Here is a 17,880-nt window from a genome sequence, read left to right as displayed (position 1 = left end):
CAACTGAATGGGGGGGGGGGGGGGTGTAGTTAATACTATTCAAAGACAAACAGAGGCAATAGCAAACAAAGAAGGAAACACTATATTCTGAGGCGAATACTGTCGTATAAGTACATCCAGCTGAAGAATCCTTCATCAGTTTTACGTTGAGTCAGTCATTGGAAATGTTAAAAGAATTAACAGCAGATTACAATAAAGTAGCGATACAATGAAACCAAGTTACAATAAAATAGAAGAAGGTCAAAGCAAACGAGAAGCAGAGATAAAAAATCACAAATACGAGCAAGGCAGAGTAGGCTAGATGCTTTAATTGACACTTGTCAAAGTCTATTGGCGAAAGCTATTACTAGAATGGTAGCAGGAGCAAATATTGAACTGAAACTTCTCAGACAAATATAACTGATGATAAAGAAGAACAAGAGAAGAAAGAAGTCTAACATCAAAAAGAGAACAAACAAGAAGAGAAGCAAAAAGGCAGAGAGGAAAAAGAGAAGAAAGAAAACAAGAGAAAGAATAGAAGAAATAAGACGAAAAGGAAGATATGATGTTTTGGCAGAGTAAAGCAGAAGATGTGAAAGTGAAGAGATTAGCAACAGCAGAAAATGTAATTAGTTAGTATACGCATCTGAAGAGCAAGAATTACAAAAGAAAAACAGTCTGAGATAGTTGGTATTTTGAAGCTGAAATTCTTTATTACTGGAAGGAAGTAGCGCAGAGTCATTAAACTCCATTTGTTTGTCAAATTGTAAGAGGGAGAAGTACGTTGCATAAAGTACTCACTGCCAAGAAATAGTACCATTATATGTACCAAAATAAAGAATTAAGAATACAGTGGATAAACAAGTGAAACCAGTAGCTGGTTGATGTGAATTAAGCAGGTACACTGGCAGCTAAAAGTTGATTTATTAAGAGAAGATGTTGAGGAGAAAGAAGTTTATAGCAATACTGTATTTGTTTCTATTCCACAGTTCACTGTCGCCCTGTTTCAGTACGAGAGAGTTGTGTCCAGCGAAAGTCCAGCAAATACGCGCCTTATAGCGAGCCAGTCGGCATTGTTGGCATATATATGAGTGGTTTATTTGTAGGAATGGAATGCCGGATACATTTGCAGAATTTCATTTAATGATAAAGACATAGCGATGGGTCCACGTGCTTTAGAATCATTAAAAGTCGGGTGTAGCAATCAGTTCACAGGCTTTACAAACATGAGAAGTGGTCGATGAACTGAAAGACATGGCACAACCGTGCTCTCGCACGACAGTATGAATCGACGTAGTATAAATTCAGATTAATATAGTGTTTTAAATCATCAACTGTATAATGTTAAAGTGATTAATGTCTGTAACTAACAGAAATTTTTATAAGGGCAATTGATCTTAAGAAAATTTCGGGGGCATATGTGACGCAGATTTTCGCCTTATGTAATTTCTGTGTGTTTATTGACAGCAATCTCTGATTTGTTAATTGTGTTTGTTCCCAATGTAAAGTTATTACATATTTGTTCTTACAGTAAACTTCTTTTTAAATCATGTATTGCCTCTCAGACTATCCAATGTAAATTATACGAGATACGTAGTCAAACTACATCTGTCAGCTCCGAACTCTGTATTTTGTAATTGAAGTAGTGTCAAGAAACACACGACACTCATGGGACAAGGAGGAACTGGTGGAGATGGAAGGTTAAAAATGGCTGTCAGCTACTGTAGATGTAAGCTTTCACGGCCGGTATTATCTTCACTTAAAACTTCCGGGCTGATAGGCCGTGGTCGAAGTATAAACTGTCGCCTGACGTTTCGTCTCCGACTGCGGGAGACATCCTCAGAGGTAAAATGGCGAACTACGAAGAGAACTCGAGGAAGCGCTCATTATATAAGCAGTACAGAAGGCGCCACAGTCGATCACGTGATCGGCCACGGCCTATTAGCACGGAAGTTTTAAGTGAATACAGGGTAGTTGTTAATTCTAGGTTTCGTGTAGCTGAAGTTGTGCGTCAAGCAAAGAAGATTACGTGTATCGCCATTAATTCAGGTATTTGTAGAATATTTGGACCATAGCAAATACAAATAACGTCAGTTGTTTCGCTACTAGATAGTTGTACTCTTACAGTAGCTGACATCCACTGTCAGGTAACGGCACACACAGGTTCTCACCTCCTACTGTTGGAATACTCTGAGTTCTGAATGCGTATTTGTTTGGAATTGTCTTCTATCACTGGCTTGCTGCTTAGCAATTTATTTTGTTCACATTTTTCTGTTTTCTGGCTGCAGCTTGAAATCTCCTCTGACCTTGCTGACTAAATGTGTGTACACATTTCTTGCACGAGCATTTATGTCAGATTAGTGAAATGTGACACACTTGTAGGTTGTGACAACCAGAATGCGCAAGCACTGACATTGGCATCTTGGCCATGTGCAGAAAGACAGATATTAAATTCATGGCAGCCATTGGAGGTAGATAGTCACTTAAGTTGTTGCTGGTAGATTTAGCTGCACTTTGTGCGTGTATCACTGAATGACCTCGAATTGTGAAATGTAAAATTTAAATTCATTACCTTTACCATTAAGAGAACTATAACCTATTTGTTGTAATTCAAGAGAACAGGGATTCTTCTGCTTCCACGTTGCAGAATTTGAAGTATCTGGGCGAAGATGAAAGTGTAAAACGCATGAAAAATCTGTCTTCATTAGAGAAGAGAGTAAAGCATCTGTTCTTTAGCAGAAAGCCTACCAACACGGAATCACAGCACTGTTCGTTAATTAGAAGAACTGTGAGGCATACGTAACTGCTAGAATCACAGCTGTAAGTAAATGGAACTGGACTTTCTCAACAGTGGCAAAGTATGGTATAATTTACCATGTTGTTCGCAGATGATGCTGTAATTTACCGTCTAGTAAGGTCATCCGAAGACCAGTATCAGCTGCAAAGCGATTTAGAAAAGATTGCTGTATGGTGTGTCAGGTGGCAGTTGACGCTAAATAACGAAAAGTGTGAGATGATCCACATAAGTTCCAAAAGAACTCCGTTGGAATTCGATTACTCGATAAATAGTACAATTCTCAAGGCTGTCAATTCAACTAAGTACCTGGGTGTTAAAATTACGAACAACTTCAGTTGGAAGGACCACATAGATAATATTGTCGGGAAGGCGAGCCAAAGGTTGCGTTTCATTGGCAGGACACTTAGAAGATGCAACAAGTCCACTAAAGAGACAGCTTACACTACACTCGTTCGTCCTCTGTTAGAATATTGCTGCGCGGTGTGGGATCCTTACCAGGTGGGATTGACGGAGGACATCGAGAGGGTGCAAAGAAGGGCAGCTCGTTTTGTATTATCGCGTTATAGAGGAGAGAGTGTGGCAGATATGATACACGAGTTGGGATGGAAGTCATTACAGCATAGACGTTTTTCGTCGCGGCGAGAGCTTTTTACGAAATTTCAGTCACCAACTTTCTCTTCCGAATGCGAAAATATTTTGTTGAGCCCAACCTACATAGGTAGGAATGATCATCAAAATAAAATAAGAGAAATCAGAGCTCGAACAGAAAGGTTTAGGTGTTCGTTTTTCCCGCTCGCTGTTCGGGAGTGGAATAGTAGAGAGATAGTATGATTGTGGTTCGATGAACCCTCTGCCAAGCACTTAAATGTGAATTGCAGAGTAGTCATGTAGATGTAGATGTAGATGTAGATGTAGATGTAGATGTAGGGGAAGTAACAAGTGCACAGACCATTTCACAAGTCACGAGAACTGATGTTCCATACACAGTTTCTTTTTTCGTAGTGTCTTAACTATGTATATATTTGTGCATATTATAAGCATTGAAAATAACAATGACGATTCACATTCATAGGTTATCATGTCGTCGAGCCATAATAGAAATTAACATCACTCCTTAAGTCCGTTGGGATTCTGTGTTTAATTCGCAAGTGTTTAGCTTTCTTAAACAAATTCCATGGATTTATGATCTACACGCCCTTTCAGAAGTAAATGTGAAAATAATGCAGCTGTTCAAGGAAGATTGCTTTGTAGAAAAAAGTTTTGCATATCATCGACAACGAGTTCTTTAAAAGATGGGGCGGAAGCTCATTTTAAGGGTAAGTTGGAAGAAGGAAATAGGCCGTAACATTTCAAAGGAACCATCTTCACATTTTCCTTAACCAGATTAGGGAAATCATGGAAAAACTAAAACTGTGCGGCGGATCACAGATTCGAACCGTTACCCTCCTGAATTCCAGTCCAGTTTGCTGACCACTGTGCCACTTCGCTCAGTGTGCTTTACGCAATCTGAACATTTTATTACTTTTAAAGAGTATGATGGATATCAGTGTATTTATTAAGCTCATCTGTTTCTGATTCAGTACAACAAACTAGTTGATAGTTACATTAAGGAGATATTGAACGTATTTCAGTGTCAGTTCGACTTAATTAATGAACACTCACCTGTTAAAACATTGTTAGCTTCTTGATATATTTCACCTATTTGCTCATATTATAATAAACTACTGTTTGCAATAGATGAAGAGCCTAAACAAAGGTGAATAACAATGAATATTGATCTCGTTTCTTAAAAATATTGTTCAGTATATATCACGTTTCCACTGAGTGACACCGAAATTTAGCGCTATCAACAGAAGACGACAGACGATTTGTACTCCTGGATAAAGTTAATACCCCCACATGGGATCACTATAATGTAAAAATACATGTGGATTGTTTATACTTGATCTTACTGTGTAAAAATAAATCTGGAGTTTTTATTTATGTGAATGTATATACACTCCTGGAAATTGAAATAAGAACACCGTGAATTCATTGTCCCAGGAAGGGGAAACTTTATTGACACATTCCTGGGGTCAGATACATCACATGATCGCACTGACAGAACCACAGGCACATAGACACAGGCAACAGAGCATGCACAATGTCGGCACTAGTACAGTGTATATCCACATTTCGCAGCAATGCAGGCTGCTTTTCTCCCATGGAGACGATCGTAGAGATGCTGGATGTAGTCCTGTGGAACGGCTTGCCATGCCATTTCCACCTGGCGCCTCAGCTGGACCAGCGTTCGTGCTGGACGTGCAGACCGCGTGAGACGACGCTTCATCCAGTCCCAAACATCCTCAATGGGGGACAGATCCGGAGATCTTGCTGGCCAGGGTAGTTGACTTACACCTTCTAGAGCACGTTGGGTGGCACGGGATACATGCGGACGTGCATTGTCCTGTTGGAACAGCAAGTTCCCTTGCCGGTCTAGGAATGGTAGAACGATGGGTTCGATGACGGTTTGGATGTGCCGTGCACTATTCAGTGTCCCCTCGACGATCACCAGAGGTGTACGGCCAGTGTAGGAGATCGCTCCACACACCATGACGCCGGGTGTTGGGCCTGTGTGCCTCGGTCGTAGCAGTCCTGATTGTGGCGCTCACCTGCACGGCGCCAAACACGCATATGACCATCATTGGCACCAAGGCAGAAGCGACTCTCATCGCTGAAGACGACACGTCTCCATTCGCCCCTCCATTCACGCCTGTCGCGACACCACTGGAGGCGGGCTGCACGATGTTGGGGCGTGAGCAGAAGACGGCCTAACGGTGTGCGGGACCGTAGCCCAGCTTTATGGAGACGGTTGCGAATGGTCCTCACCGATACCCCAGGAGCAACAGTGTCCCTAATTTGCTGGGAAGTGGCGGTGCGGTCCCCTACGGCACTGCGTAGGATCCTACGGTCTTGGCGTGCATCCGTGCGTCGCTGCGGTCCGGTCGCAGGTCGACGGGCACGTGCACCTTCCGCCGACCACTGGCGACAACATCGATGTACTGTGGAGACCTCACGCCCCACGTGTTGAGCAATTCGGCGGTGCGTCCACCCGGCCTCCCGCATGCCCACTATACGCCCTCGCTCAAAGTCCGTCAACTGCACATACGGTTCACATCCACGCTGTCGCGGCATGCTACCAGTGTTAAAAACTGCGATGGAGCTCCGTATGCCACGGCAAACGGGCTGACACTGACGGCGGCGGTGCACAAATGCTGCGCAGCTAGCGCCATTCGACGGCCAACACAGCGGTTCCTGGTGTGTCCGCTGTGCCGTGCGTGTGATCATTGCTTGTACAGCCCTCTCGCAGTGTCCGGGGCAAGTATGGTGGGTCTGACACACCGGCGTCAATGTGTTCTTTTTTCCATTTCCAGGAGTGTACATAAATAAATGAACCGTTTTTAAACAAAGATTGTTTTCTTATTCACTACATCCACATTGGGAAAAGAACCAGCCAGAGTTACAAACCGCTTTAAGCCTACTATAAGAAAGAAATTGGACTTTTTTTTAGTGCAGATACCCTAGCATACACCCGCTATAACATTTGGTAGACTTGAAAGGTAGTTGTGAGTGGATAGTTGAAAGCATGCCAAACCTGATTTCTTACCTCTACGAACGTGCATTACTCTCAGATATTCAGTATATTATTGCATTGAAGTATAATGTATTGTCCAATGTGGAACAGCATACCTCGGTCAGTCATCCAAAATTGTATCTTAACTTAGTAAGCGACATATATATTTCTTTACGTGTAGAAATATTTAATTTGGGTGTTCATTGAGGCTTGCTCCAAGTATGGTGCCAAGGTGAAATGATTGTTGCTACCAAATGCAGCTTAACCCTCTTAGATCATTAGGACCAATAATTGAACCACATTATTACGATAAAAAGTACATACAGTTTAGAAGTGGAAATTTGCGGCTCTATCTGCTTTGCACTAAATGGGCTACTGAAATCGAACTTTACTCATTTCCATGTGCAGCTTAACCTTCAAGTTAGATTCCTATTGCCAATAAGCAAGGCATATGTATTTTTATAAATAAAGATAATTTAGGTGTAATCCTAATTAAGTTTAGTTAAAATGCAGTGTGGTGACTGTTGGGTGCTTGAGCGAGCAACATGGGTGTCAGGCACAGAATTAAATTGACGTAGTACCAACTTAGTGCAGAGAAACGTACAACACTTTCTGTTTATTTGTTAAAATGGAATCGTTCAGTTATAATACATCTCTAATGTTTCGTAAGACAGATTTGCATTACTTTTATTATTACCTCAAATCCAGTCCACTGGAATCCTGTGGATACTTTGAAATTTTTATTCTGCAATGAGAGCCCTCCAGGAGCAAGATTTTGTATGTAATAATTTCCAAAGAAAGTACTTTGAAAATGAATACTGACGGCCACCATTATTTGTAGTAGATTATTATGGGAAATGAGCATAGATCAGGCAGCACCTTACTGCAGCTACTGCTGACGTCAGTAAGACAAGAAGTCACATCGCTGGTCACACAAGTAAAATAGTAACAAATACATCATGTGCGAAGCACGAACTGTTGCGGTACTGACAAAAACATTGCTGTCAATTACCGTAGCGAGAATTACTGTTTCAATGATCAGAAATTCTGAATTAACATTATGTTGTAGGAAATGTTTTAATATAATAGGACAATATAAAACTAGTTTGTAACAGTGTAAGGAACTACAACTGACTGTTAATCATGAAAGCACTTTTCATTTTTATTATGTAGCACCGGGCTTTTTGTAGATTTAGCATCGGCAAGCTGAACTTAGTTGGATGAACACTGTATTTGTTTGTAACAGATCTGAAGACGGCAGTAGTCGAAACCGGTAATAGTGAAGTGCAAAAGTTTATGTCATCAAGACGGACCTGTAGAATAAACTGCAACTCCAGTTAGCTAAAACATTTAGTCTAATACAATGAGAACAGAAAACTTCCAGACGAAACTTTGTTGAACCGATAATTGGATACGGCTAACTTCGCATCCACCTAGAAGAATCTCGAAAATGGATATTAAGACTCATAGCTAACGTTTCCTTTCCCTGTTTCAATTTGCCTTTTGGAGGTTGTGTGCTAGCAAAACAGAACGCTAAAAAAATTCGCTTTGTATTCATTATCGTTCATGTAAATTAACTATAGACACTACAATGTAATTCTCAGTTTATGCATACTGGTACATTTTCAACTTTAATTCTCAATTTATGCATACCATGTGATTAATGTCATTAAATTTTCCTCACTATACTTATGGTGAGTATGAGTAAATGATTGTATCCATTTATTGAGTCCACACAGTTTACAAAAAGCTTGCTGAAGAAGCAGCTTTTTGGGCGTAATATTTTACTAAAGCGAATGTAGCAGTTGATTTAGCGAAGGGTAAGGATCCAGCAGCAGTTACTGTAACAGCGATTTAGCGCTAGCGAAAAGTACAGTTCAAGTAATAAATATTGGTTTTGTATCACTCTGATTATGATTTGTTTGGACCTTTCGCCTTTTCTGTAATAGCCGTCTTATTTCATTTAAAACCGCCATTTATTTTGCTTTCTTTGTAACTAAAAACCATTAACTGATTGCCTAAGTTTATGTTTTAAACACTTCCGTTAAACTTACTTCCCTGTATGCGTCAAGAGTTAAACAACAATTAATAGAAACGCCCATAATTCAGTCAGTAATGGAACTTAATTCTCCCCCTGTGCATTACCAGTGTGATTTTACCAACACCACATCAGGATTTTATTCCTGTTGCCGACTACAATGGAATATGACAATATGCCACACAATCTGTACATTAGATATGTAGTTGAGTCAATTTAATGCTACCTTCCTCATTCCAGAAGTAAGCGAATGTCTTAAAAATTGTTTTGTGTTGTAAATCCTTTGTTATTGTTCAGTTTTGTGGCTGCAATTTCAGTGTAGTCCATCTCACCCTGAGTAATTCGTATTGAAGATAATTCTTCCTGGAATTATTTTTGGTCATCCTCCTAGGGAAAATTGCTAATTCACACTAATGTGGAGGCACCCCCACTTAGGTAGCTGTGTAAAATCCCATGTCTGAATCGTCCACTAGATTTAAACGGTCTCTGCAATGTCTTACATAAGGACATGTAACATTATGAAGTGATTGGAGTGTCTCGTAGGGCAGTTAAGCGTAGCAGTTCCCTTGGTATTATTCAAGATGAGATGGTTATGTGCCAGGACTGAGTTTTATCTTGTCCTTTCAACTTCAGATCGTCATCATCAGAAACTACAACAACAACAAATCACAACACAACAGTATTATTGCACTTGTCATAATCACTTACTTTAAAACAGTTACACCTAGGACTATAAGCTCCAAGCTAACCAGATGCCATCAGCTATAAAGTCTAGCACCAGACGTTTAGCCACACCAATAAGACATTGAAATTTACAAGTTCATTGTTGCCTACAAACGGGAGCTGATTGTAAGGCTGTAGCCAGTATACACAGATACCTAAGAAGCATGCTTCTGCGATCTGTAGGTGAATACCTCATGTTATACGTATTGCTGGTTTCTGACCAAAAAATACTTTCTCCGTAAATGGAAAATGATGTTGCTCAGGAATATGTTATAAAATGGCAATGAATAAAACTAAATAATTATTTAATTTTTTTACATTTTCATCACCAGACATTATTAAGTTCAGCGCAAAACTCACTGAGATTTGGGTTTGAGAACAGACCTTTTTCAATTCTTACAGGGATGGATATTGTACAATTTTTTGAACACCATATATACATACATTTTTCCTCATACATCTTTCTGGATGTCATTCATATTGTAGACAAATGCCTGGGAAAATGCTGGACTGCTTTAAAGTCATTCACTAGCTCTCACTTACTGTGAAATGTAGGACTGGATATCCAATCACTGGAAAATGGAGATAGTGTCAAGAAAGACAGAAAGAGAAAATAGAAAAAGGCCACATTATTGTCCTAGGACACAAGGGATGTAATTGAGTCTTCATTTCTGCGATGCTCGTTCTTTATACAATCTCTCCGATTTCCTTCTGTTAGTTAGGTACTGCAAAACCAAACCACAAGCTTACTCTGTAATATCAACTTCTCTTCTTCAGCAAAGAGTCCGGGAGTAATAGTAGACGAATATCTAAACTGGGCTGAGCACGTAAGTACAATATACAAGAAGGCATCAGCATCTCTCCGTGCCCAACAAAATGTAAAAACCTCTTCCCTCTTGTTCTGAAAAGGAAACCTGTACAAACACTTATATTTGCAATTATTTATTTCAGTGATATTATCCTGAAAGGCACTTCTTGAGAAATCTCTGGGCTTCTGGAACAGGTTATGAATGCTAGTGACTGTTGTATCTGTTACGTTCGACTCTTTGATCATATTCACCATCATACACACAGCTATCCTGGCTGCGTGAATGCAAGGCCAGAGATTTCCATACCCTCTGTCTTCTGTAGAGTCTTATCGAAGAACGCTATCCCTCATATCTCTCCTCGGTCGTAACACTCTTGTCTGAACAACATGGCAAAACACCCATTCCCCCATTCCCATCACAGCAAAATCCTTTACGTGCCACTCAGTCCTTGAGTCACTTTCTTGAAATTCTCCCTACAGCAGGAACCTAACTCTAGAATAACGTCCTGCATATATGAGAAAACGGAATAACATCTCCAGCTTCATAAGGCAGTTAATGCCATATTTACTTATAGCAACAATAAGGATTACCCTGTATGCACTTGCTACCCTTGTAAATCCTTACCTCCAATCAGATCTTTCTCATTTCCCAGTATTCTTAGCTGATGCAGTCTACATAAATTTCCCTTAACCACAACTCGCCATATTTAAAAAGATCTATTTTATATACTTACAAATTCTTTTATACCTGCCACTATCATTATTTTCATTTCTGTCATTATTGTTATTGAGGCGTAGCGCCGTGTACTGACCCTGCCTTGGAGGCGGCTAAGTGGGATATGTGTCTCAGAGCTCGATAGTGACAGATGGTGAAGCGAGGCTCGATGCGCACATAGTTTATGTATCAGCCCATAGAGGACAGTATTGGATAGGGGACTGTGATTTAGTTTCGATTGTGCCCACTACAGTGCACTAAAGTAATAGAATGTTTTTCATAAACTGTTTTAGTATTTCCATAAAGTGTTATTATGTCTTTTTGCGTATGTCAAATGTGTTTTAGCAGTATGTATGATGCGTGAGTGTGGTTTAAGGTTAATATGAAGATAACTGTTTCACGAGTTATGTAGTGGGAACATTTCGAAGAAGTATAGATGTGGACAAAGGGGATTTTTGTAGAATAGATTTGTAAAGTAAGTTTATGGTAAAGGGAAAGTTAATTAGGTATAAATAACAACAGTAAATAACTTTATGCATAAACGATACTTCAGCATATTAGATAATTTCGTCGGTAAAAAGTGCAGTCATTAAGTTTACTATTTTGCGATTGGTTATTGATGAAAAGCGAGGACTACCGCGGGATAATGTTGTTTTGCTATTGGCTGTTGAGTAAACTGACCAATGGTAAAGCAATATTCTTCGCCTGCCTTTCTTTACTGGTAGAAAAGACTTAGGGTGTGTAGAAATTTCGGAATTTTTAAGTGAATTTTGTGACAAGAAAAGACATATTCCGAGTGGCGCATTGTGCAGGTCGGTGGCTAAAAACTGTGACTGCATTAGGTACCGACAGACTTAATATTTGTCGAGCACTCTCAATCAAAAACAATCCGTATTTTTGTAGCTATTACATTTTCGGGAAATGCAACACCATAAACTTGCTAACATGAGTGAAAGGGATTATGAGTGACTGTGTTAAGACTAGCACGGGCTTGGCAGTGATACTTGTTCGCCTAAGTTTCAGAATATATTAATTGATGACAAAATTTGCAACCTTTCCTTTGTGTGAAAACTTTCTCCTGAAACGTAGATTAGTGAGTTTAATTGCAGCCTGGTTCACGCCGAAGTACGGCAGGTTTCGCTCGGCGTCCCTACTGACAATCTACTGAGACGATGTTCACAAGTATCTGCAGGTTCGTCGTAAAGGGACGGGAGGAACAGCGCCGCCGCGTTATTATTATTTTATGAAGACAGTAACTGTTCTCGAAAGAACAGAATACTGATGATGACCGTGCAGCTTTTCCCTGGAATAAATGATGACTAACTGGAACCCTCAGCTGCCGACGGGTGTTGTTGATATACCTCGATGTAGACAGCTGAAGATGTGTACCCCGACCGGGACTCGAACCCGGGATCTCCTGCTTACATGGCAGACGCTCTATCCATCTGAGCCAGCGAGGACGCAGATGAATGGCGCGACTGCAGGGACTTATCTCTTGCACGCTTCGCGTGAAACTCACATTTCCAAGTGTCCACAATTCTACATATGTAATGTACCTTATAGACATTTGCCCATTCACTCATTACTCGAGCACGCTTTGGCGATTCCCGTAAGAGTTTGGGCAACCTGTGCGCATTCGCACAGACGAAGGTCAATGGCTGGGTAGCCTTTTAAGTATATATATGAAGACAGTAACTGTTCTCGAAAGAACAGAATACTGTTGATAACCGTGCAGCTTTTCCCTGGAATAAATGATGAGTAACTGAAACCCTCAGCTACCGACAGGTGTGAGAGTCTCGCGGGAAGCGTGCAGGGGTTAAGTCCCTGCAGTTGCGCTATTCATCTGTGTCTTCGCTGGCTCAGATGGCTAGAGCGTCTGCCATGTAAGCAGGAGATCCCGGGTTCGAGTCCCGGTCGGGACACAAATTTTTAGCGGTCCACATCGAGATATATCAACACCACCTGTCGGCAGCTGAGGGTTTCAGTTAGTCATCATTTATTATTATTTTAGTTGCTAATATCACTATTAGTGGCAGCAGCTGGAGCAGTGCAAGTACTGCCACTATTAACTTTATTGGTTATAATTACTCGCACTGCCACGTCAGACGCTCAAATCAGTTGAATACTATTTTTCATATTGAAATTATTATTTCTTAGGTAGCACACCTGGCCCATCGGTCTCGCTAAAAATAAAATTACAAGAGTGTTTGGTAAATAAGAGCGTTATATTTCAGAAGTTGGCGTGGTCAAGCAAAAATAGAGTGATCCATAAATGGGACCGACCGGGGCTCGGTCTCCAGCTTCAGAAGCTGACCCTACTGCGGCTGCGGCTGCGGCTGCGCGTGCGGCTGCGGCTGCGGCTACGGCTGCGCGCGCGGCTGAGTCTGGCGCTGGCGATGTTCTCGGCGAGAGGCTTGTTGCTGCCTTCCTCCCCAGCGGTCACGCAGGCAGGGCACGAAGGGCAGTTGAGCGAAACGCTGTTATTATTTTTCCTGCACAGACACATACATGTTCTACAGTAGTACGACAGCTGACGAAAACCAAAGTGCTCGCACACAGCGATGAGCCATAACATTATGGCCGCTGTACACAGCGAGACTGGATGCCTACAAAGCGAGACTGATAGCCACTAGAGGGTATGTGCGGACGTGACAAGGTAAGGAAAATACACTACTGGCCATTAAAATAGCTACACCAAGGAGAAATGCAGATGATAAACGGGTATTCATTGGACAAATATATACTAGAACAGACATGTGATTACATTTTCAAGCAGTTTGGGTGCATAGATCCTGATAAATCAGTACCCAGAACAACCACCTCTAGCCGTAATAGCTGCCCCGATTCGCCTGGGCATTGAGTCAAACAGAGCTTGTATAGCGTCTACAGATACAGCTACCCAAGCAGCTTCAACACGACACCACAGTTCATCAAGAGTAGTGATTGGCGTATTGTGACGAGCCAGTTGCTCGACCACCATTGACCAGACGTTTACAATTGGTGAGAGGTCTGGAGGATGTGCTGGCCAGGGCAGCAGTCGAACATTTTCGGTATCCAGAAAGGCCCGTACAGGATCTGCAACATGAGGCCGTGCATTATCCTGCTAAAATGTAGCGTTTCGCAGGGATCGAATGAAGGGTAGAGCCACTGGTCGTAACACATCTGAAATGTAACATGCACTGTTCAAAGTGCCGTAAATGCGAACAAGAGGTGACCGAGACGTGTAACCAATGGCACCCCATACCATCACGCCGGGTCATACGCCAGTCTGGCGATGACGAATACACGTTTCCAGTGTGCGTTCACCGCCATGTCGCCAAACACGGATGCGATCATCATGATGCTGTAAACAGGACCTGGATTCATCCGAAAAAATTACGTTTTACCATTCGTGCACCCAGGTTCGTCGTTGCGTACACCACTCCAGGCGCTCCTATCTGTGATGCAGCGTCAAGGGTAACCGCAGCCATGGACTCCGAGCGATAGTCCATGCTGCTGCAAACGTCGTCGAACTGTTCGTGCAGATGGTTGTTGTCTTGCAAACGTCCCCATCTGTTGACTCAGGGATCGAGACGTGGCTGCACGATCCGTTACAGCCACTCGGATAAGATGCCTGTCATCTCGATTGCCAGTGATACGAGGCCATTGGGATCCAGTACGGCGTTCCGTATTACTCTCCTGAACCCACCGATTCCATATTCTGCTAACAGTCATTGGATCTCGACTAACACGAGCAGCAATGTCGCAACGATAAACCGCAATCGGGATAGGCTACAATCCGACCTTTATCAAAGTCGGAAACGTGATGGTACGCATTTCTCCTCCTCACACGAGACATCACAACAACGTTTCACCAGGCAACGCCGGTCAACTGCTGTTTGTGTATGAGAAATCGGTTGGAAACTTTGCTCATGTCAGCACGTTGTAAGTGTCGCCACCGTCGCCAACTTTGTGTGAATGCTCTGAAAAGCTAATCATTTGCACATCACAGCATCGTCTTCCTGTCAGTTAAATTTCGCGTCTGTAGCACGTCATCTTCGTGGTGTAGCAATTTTAATGGCCAGTAGTGTACATTAGCAGAACAGATGGGAAGAACTCTCTAGCAACGAACGAGACCCAAACTAAAAAATCCATTACGTTCGAAAAAGGGCAGACTGTTGCGGTACAGTGCCTGGGAAGGAGCATCTCGGAAATAGCTTAGCTAATCGGCTGTTTGCGTGCTGCTGTCGTGAGCATCTGTGGAATGCATCTATGGACTACGAATTAGCGACAGTGTGTGTAAGTCCGAGGCTTACGTATTCTGTATAGCAGACTAGACGGTTATCTGTGGCACATATGATGACAGAGTCGGCACACACAGTGGAACGTGGTTCTCTGATGCACACGACATCTACATCTGGTCACGGTATCGTCGAGACTGGGAACCGTGGATGAAGGGCAACAGGCATATTCCATATTCCTAGGTTGCCAGAAAGCATTTGACGCAGTGCCGCAGTACAGACTACTAACGAAGGTAATAGCATATGGAATACATTCCCAGATGTGAGAAGGTTTGAAGGCTTCTTAAGTAATAGAACACAGTACATTGTCCTCAACAGTCAAATCATATGAGGGTAAGGTTTTGTCAGGAGTGCCCCAGGGAAAAGTGATAGGACTGCTCTTATTCTGTATATACATAAATGATCTGTCGGACAGCGACTGCTCTTATTCTCTATATACATAAATGATCTGACGGACAGAGTGAGCAGCAATCTGATGCTGTTTGCTTATGATGCTGTGGTGTACAGGAAGATGTTGTTCTTGACTGACCCTTGGAGAATACGAGATGACTTAGACAAAATTTGTAGTTTCATGTATGTCAGCTCGCTCTAAATTCAGAAAAATGTAAGTTGATGCAAATGAGTAACAAAAAAAACCGTAATTTTCAAATACAGCATTACTATTGTACTGGTTGATACAGCCATGTCGATTACATACCTGGGCATAACTTTGTAAAGCGATATGAAATAGTATAAGCATGTAAGGGCGTTAGTAAGGTGAGCGAATGATCGACTTCAGTTAAGTGGGAGAATTTTAATAAAGTGTGGTTCATTTGTAAAGGAACGCCACATAGCACATTGTAGTTGGAGTCACGAACGATGGCGGTTGAGTTTAGCATATTCTGCACATCTACGTCACACAATCTCCGACAACCAGTGAGTGTTCAGTAGTTTTTTCAGTGCTCTTCTGTGGATGTCATCGCCAATACGAGCATTAAACGTAACGAGTTAGTGATTTTTTATTTCATTTGTTGCGAGCTGCCCCAGCTGATGGTGGTGGTAAGCGACAAATTCAGTAAAAGCAAGCGAGAGACGTAATATGCTGTATACATGCTTTTTTTTCAAGCGCAGGGCACGTATATGTGTTTACCGCAATCGTCACTTCCAGCTGGCAACAATACAATTCTACTATGTGTCTAGAGCTGCGCGAACCACCATCGTTCGTGTATCAGATTATAGTGCGACCCATTCTTGAGTACTGCTCGAGTGTTTGGGATCGCTAGAAGGTCGAGATAAAGGAATTCATTGAAACAATAAAGAGGCAGGCTGCTACATTTGTTACTGATCCGTTTGATCAAAGAGCAAGCATTATAGACCTGCTTCATGAAGGCAAATGCGAATCCCTGGAAGGAACACAATCTTCTTTTCGTGGAGTACTATTGAGAAAATTTAGAGAAGTGGGATATGAAGCTGACTCCAGAACGATTTCGCTGACATAAACATACATTTCGAGTAGTGGCTGGGATGGTTAGAGAAATAAGGACTCACGTAAAGTCATATACAGCGTGATTTTTTTTCTCTCTCTATTTGCATGTGGAACAGAAAAGGAAGTGACCAGTAGTGGTACAAGACATCCGCCGACACACATCATACGATCACTTGCAGAGTATGTATGTACATGAAGATGTAGATATAGACTGGTCGTTTATCAATAGAATGTGTTGCCTAGTTGTACGAAAAATATTTTTTGTTGGATGAAGAACATTTCTTGTTGTATCAGGTCGATGTCATGTGTGGATATACTGTCACCCGGGCAAGCAGCTGGTCTAAACATGCAATGCACCACAGACCCTCGCTGGTGGGGGGGGGGCATGTTAGGTCGTTGGAATAATTCAGCCAGCTTTCATGGGATTTGTGGCAGTAATCTAAGCCACCATGCCAGTTGTGGGCAATGTGAATGTTATCGCAGACCACCTGTACCCATTCATGCTTGAATTCTCTGCAACAGGGATAGCATCTTTTATCAGGTTAATTGCCCATGTTACAAGATTGGATATCATCGTTCTACCTTACGATTGTGGTGAATCACATTGTTACTGTAACAACGAAAATAGCTTCTGTTTAGACCAGTTCAACAGTCTTCAGAAAAGAGGTACCGATTAAGCATTAGTACAAGAAATATTTGAACAAATGGATAGAGAAAACAATGTCCAAGAAGAAGCAGGAGCAAGAGGAACAATTGAGATTGAAACGTCTTCATCTGAGATGAATGCTACAGTAAAATCAGCCAGCTTAAGAATTCTTCATCAACTATATGTTGAGTCAGTTATTGGAAATGATGAAAGAAGTAACTGCATTTACAATAAGATATCAGATACAATGAAAGCAAGTTACAGTAAAATAGTAGAAGCAAAGATGAAAGCAGGACAAGGTAAAGTAGAAGCAGATCAGAACAAGCCAGTAATTGAATTGCGAGCAAGACATAACAGACTAGATGCTATTAACTGACACTGGTCAACGTATATTGGAGGCAACTACTGCTGAAATGATAGGTGGAGCAAAAAGTGAGCTACAAACTCTGAAACAAGTATTAGTGATGATAAAGAAGAGAAGGAGAAGAAAGAAGGTGAAGAACAAGAGAAGAAATAAGTAGAACAGCAAAAAGAAAAGAAAGAAGAAGAGAAGGAAGAAGGCAGAGAGGAAGAAGAAAGAAAAGAAAACAAAGACAAAGAGTAGAAAGAAAGAAGATGAAGAGAAGGAGAAACAGTGAGGGTGGAGTAAAGCACGAGGTATGAAAGTGAAGAGATTAATAACAGTACTAAATGTAATTAGCTAGTGCACACATCTGAAGAGCTAAGACATCACAAAAGTAAAGCAGTCTGAGGTATTGGTGTTTTCGATCTGAAACTGTTTGCTACTAGGACGGGAGTCACGCCGAGTCACGAAAC

General features: G+C 41.6%; 1 protein-coding gene and 1 non-coding gene across 3 annotated transcripts in view; one reads left to right on the top strand and one right to left on the bottom strand.

The window, feature by feature from the left end:
- Positions 1 to 12,520: 12,520 nt before the first annotated feature.
- Positions 12,521 to 12,595, top strand: Trnat-ugu (transfer RNA threonine (anticodon UGU)). Its single transcript has one exon. It is a non-coding gene; the product is annotated as a tRNA-Thr (tRNA).
- Positions 12,596 to 12,877: 282 nt separating this feature from the next.
- Positions 12,878 to 17,880, bottom strand: part of LOC126272335 (uncharacterized) — a 115,366-nt gene continuing 110,363 nt past the window's right edge. For both annotated transcript variants that reach the window (XM_049975116.1, XM_049975118.1), the window contains one exon: positions 12,878 to 13,165. In XM_049975116.1, coding sequence (XP_049831073.1) covers positions 12,976 to 13,165 — 190 coding nt within the window. In that variant the 3' untranslated portion in view covers positions 12,878 to 12,975. The remainder of the gene's footprint in view (positions 13,166 to 17,880) is intronic.

Source organism: Schistocerca gregaria, chromosome 5, assembly GCF_023897955.1.
Source record: "Schistocerca gregaria isolate iqSchGreg1 chromosome 5, iqSchGreg1.2, whole genome shotgun sequence".
NCBI lineage: Eukaryota > Metazoa > Arthropoda > Insecta > Orthoptera > Acrididae > Schistocerca > Schistocerca gregaria.
Note: the sequence above shows the minus strand (reverse complement) of the source record. Positions and strands in the feature narration are given on the sequence as shown.